Here is a 3778-nt window from a genome sequence, read left to right as displayed (position 1 = left end):
AGTTTGTCAGAACTAGAATAAAGAGCTACTACGACAAATACAGGCTCAAGGGACCTCGCCTATAGAGGGGAGACAAAGTCTACCTGATTATACGAAACCTATAAACCAAACGACTAAGCACGAAGCTAGACTTCAAGAAGGTCGGACCCTTCGTTATCAAAGAACGAATTTCGACATCTAACTACCGACTATCGTTACTGTCATCTATGCGCCTACGGACAGATGTTTTTCATATTTCACTTCTCGAACTAGCACCAAAGAACGCCAAGGTTGCTACGCACATCGAAGCAAAGGACGAAGAGGAAGAATAGGACATCGAAGAAATTCTAGATTCATATATCATTAATAGGGAACTATAGTACCTGGTTAAATAGCTTGATTTCGGACCAGAAGACAACTTATAAGAACTAGTTAAGAATTTGAACTGCCCTAAGAAACTAGAACAGTTCCACCGGCAGAACCCGGATCGACCAAAGGAAAACCCGGGACAGAACCAAAGACAGCGCCCTAGTCGATAGCATCGACGGTATCATTAATCTATGACGAGGGCATAGCAGGCGTCTCTTGCCGCTTAACCTCCTCTAACTTGTCTAAGGTCGACAGACTACGCGCTACTATATTGGTACCTTTTTCTACCAAAAACTCCTTCTACTGACGAAGACGCCAGAGCCGCGCAAGCTTTTTAGACAACTTACGCTAGGCCTCTTCCAGACGGCGTTAGGATTTATCTAGCTCAAGTTTGGCACGACGTTTAGCATCTTTGATACGACGCTGCTCCTAAAGAATACAATCCACTAAAACGAACATCAGGAATCATAGTAAAAAAAAAAAAAAGGAGACAGGCTTACAGGAAGAAAGCGGGATGCTAGAGCTATCGTAAGAACGACCTCGACAAATACAGGCCTCGTAACGCTTTATACACGCGATCATTTTGCAGACAAGGCCTTGCGACGTGCACCAAGAGCAAGGCATAACGACAAAACCGTTCTCAGCGATGTTCTAAGCAAGGGAAGCACGGTAACATGCAGAGTACAACTTCCGTTTCTCTATCGGCATTTTGTCAGCATGGCGACCACGATACAGAAACAGGGAGAATACAGTACTTACAAGCGAAGGGTTATTAACGCTATTTGAAACAACCTAAGAGGGCTTTCAGGTCGAAAGCCTTAAAGGAGGGGCATCGTGTCACGAATAAGCACATAGGCGGCCTGGCAGGCTGCAGCTAGGACACGGGACATTCCAACAGCCAATCACTCGACGGACCAATCAGAAGATTATCACCGCCAAGACTAAGGTCTTCACTAGTGATAATAACATGTCACCGTCGACAACGCAGAATCACGAAGTGAAAGGAGAAGTGATACTGGTGATAACTATTGAAGAAGGACAGACCATTATATATATATAGCTAGCCAGTCACTCGTTATGGTGGACTCTGGGAGTTTGCCAGTGGTAATAATCACAATCACAGTACTCATACCAAGCATTGTTAATTACTGTGAGAGATAACTCTAAGTGTTGTTGTAAACCCTTTGGCTTCACCGAATCCCTTAGACGACCTGCCTACTTGTTCCGCTCAACCTACCTCCGTCTGGACCCTTTCAGAAGAAGTCTGAGCTGGGTTCGTCACATCTTCCTATTGGAATTTAGCGTTCTTCTTAGTAAGTTTATATAAAGGTTATACGATTGCTCTAAAGTTCCTAATGAACATCTGGTAGAAGTTTATAAATCCGATGATACTTCGTACTTCTATAACTAACGTTAGTCGTAGCTAATTCTTGATAGCTTTAACCTTTGAAGATTCTATCTAAATTTGTCTAGGGGATATTTCGTATCCTAGGAACACCGTTTTCCTAACGTGGAATTTGCTCTTTTCCTTGTTAACTAATAGCTTGTACATATATAGCGTGTCTAGCACTGCTTTTACGTACTTCTAGTATTTATCTATTATCTTAGAGAAGATAAGTATATCGTCGAGATAATATACTATAAATTTGTCGAGAAAGGGTTAGATAGCTTGATTAATCAGGGCTTAAAACGTTGCCAGCGTGTTTATAAGTCCGAATAGTATGACAAGGTACTTGTAGTAGCTATAAGGTATCCTAAAGGCCGTTTTCCACTTGTCGCCTTCTTTGATCTATATATGGTTATAGGCCGATAGCAAGTCAAGATACGTGAAATATTAGGCTCCTACTAACTAATCTCAGAGCCGTAAGATTAGCAGTAATAGGTATCGATTTTTCACGGTCTATTTATTAAGTTACTAATAGTCGATGTATAACTATAGCTTTCTGTCTTTCTTAAGCATAAACAGGATTAGGTAGCCTACTAGCGATGTTAATAGGCAGATATATCCTCTTTAAAGGTTTTCCTCTAAATATCGCTTAAGTTCTTCGTTCTATATCTAGCTCGTATAGTAAATCTTAAAGAACTTTAGTTATACTCCTTCCTTGAGCTTGATCTCGTAATCCTATAGGCTATATTCTAGTAATCCTTCTAGATGTTTCGGTTCGAATGCTAGATGTCCTTTGTATTCTTTCGGTACTTCCCTAGTCTTGTCTTGTCTCTCGGTTTTCTAATAGTATACGAACTTGGTTCCGTCTATAGCGATGCTAGCGATTTCTCCTATCTTAACCTACTACTCTAATTGTAGTGCTCCGTATTTATTAACGGAGAGAATAGCTATTAGCGATTTAGCTTGTTCCTCCTGTTACGATATCGATATCGTTATGCTACCTCTTCTAGAGTCTATAGTGGTCTGCCTACCACTGTCTATCTCTTATAGTAGATCCGTAGGATATGCCTTTTCTTAAGCATTGTCTGCTCATTATCCTTACACGCTCCCTATCTCGCTAGTCAAATATAACTCCGTTTAGGGTTATAGGTAGCTACTATTCTTCTAGCTAATATCCGGGTTGTAATCTTTATACTATGGTAACCCTAATATTATGTCTTTGTCGTTACCTATGTCTACGATGCTAAATACGACTACTGTAGTCTTCCCTACTATAGTAATGTCAATCGGTTCGGTCTCCCTATATACCTATTACATTAGAAATGGCCCTTTGACTATACTATGCTTCCGCTTTATTCTCTAGGGTATCTATAGCTAATTTACAAGCGTCGGTGAAATCAGGTTTATCTCTACTCTACTGTCTACTAGTACAAGCATTTTGTGCTATTTCTATTATGCTATTATCTATAGTTGCTTGTCTTGCTACCGTCGTCTAAAGATTACGGTGATTTCCTACGTTTCTGCTAGGAGGTCTTAGTATAGTGGTCTCTTGTGCTAGTCCCTCCTATATTACGCTACTACTCGCCGCTACACGGGCGTTAATAGTTTCCGGGCCCCTCGAAGGGCCCTAACCCGTTTCCTAGGTCAGTGCTAACCTCTTTAGTTATTCGGCTAATAGCGGCTTTGTTAATCGTGCTCATTTCCGTAAGCTATTAAGTGCTTGTAGCTTCCTACCATTAGGTCCGTTCTGCTTTCCATCGTACGTGCTATAGCTTTGTCTAAAGCTCCCGAATTCGCGATTTCTTTTCATCTACGTAATAGAGGTAATCGTTGCTCTAGTACGAGTCCTATATGTCTCGTCCTATTCTGTAGTACCTAGGCTAGGCTCGTCTTAGAACTATTGTAATGCTTCCTAGATCGTAGGCTTCGATCTTCTAGAGCAATTCGGCTACTCTATTTCCTGTATTATAGACCTATTCTACAGGGTACAAGCCTCTGTCCCCGTTTTCCTGTCGGGTCGGCCAGTAATTGTTTTCGAATTTA

At 41.2% G+C, this 3778-nt stretch overlaps 1 protein-coding gene across 1 annotated transcript; it reads right to left on the bottom strand.

The window, feature by feature from the left end:
* Nucleotides 1–360: 360 nt before the first annotated feature.
* MYCTH_72924 (uncharacterized protein) lies at nt 361–1056 on the bottom strand. Its single transcript, XM_003665814.1, has 2 exons — nt 841–1056; nt 361–777 (listed from the first exon to the last, which is right to left on the bottom strand). Exons 1-2 carry the CDS (start codon nt 970–972, stop codon nt 718–720), a joined length of 192 nt encoding a protein of 63 aa, XP_003665862.1. The 5' UTR covers nt 973–1056; the 3' UTR covers nt 361–717.
* Nucleotides 1057–3778: the final 2722 nt, after the last annotated feature.

The sequence above is a fragment of the Thermothelomyces thermophilus genome, chromosome 6 (genome assembly GCF_000226095.1).
Source record: "Thermothelomyces thermophilus ATCC 42464 chromosome 6, complete sequence".
In the NCBI taxonomy this organism is placed as follows: domain Eukaryota; kingdom Fungi; phylum Ascomycota; class Sordariomycetes; order Sordariales; family Chaetomiaceae; genus Thermothelomyces; species Thermothelomyces thermophilus.
This window is presented reverse-complemented; position numbering and strand designations above follow the sequence as displayed.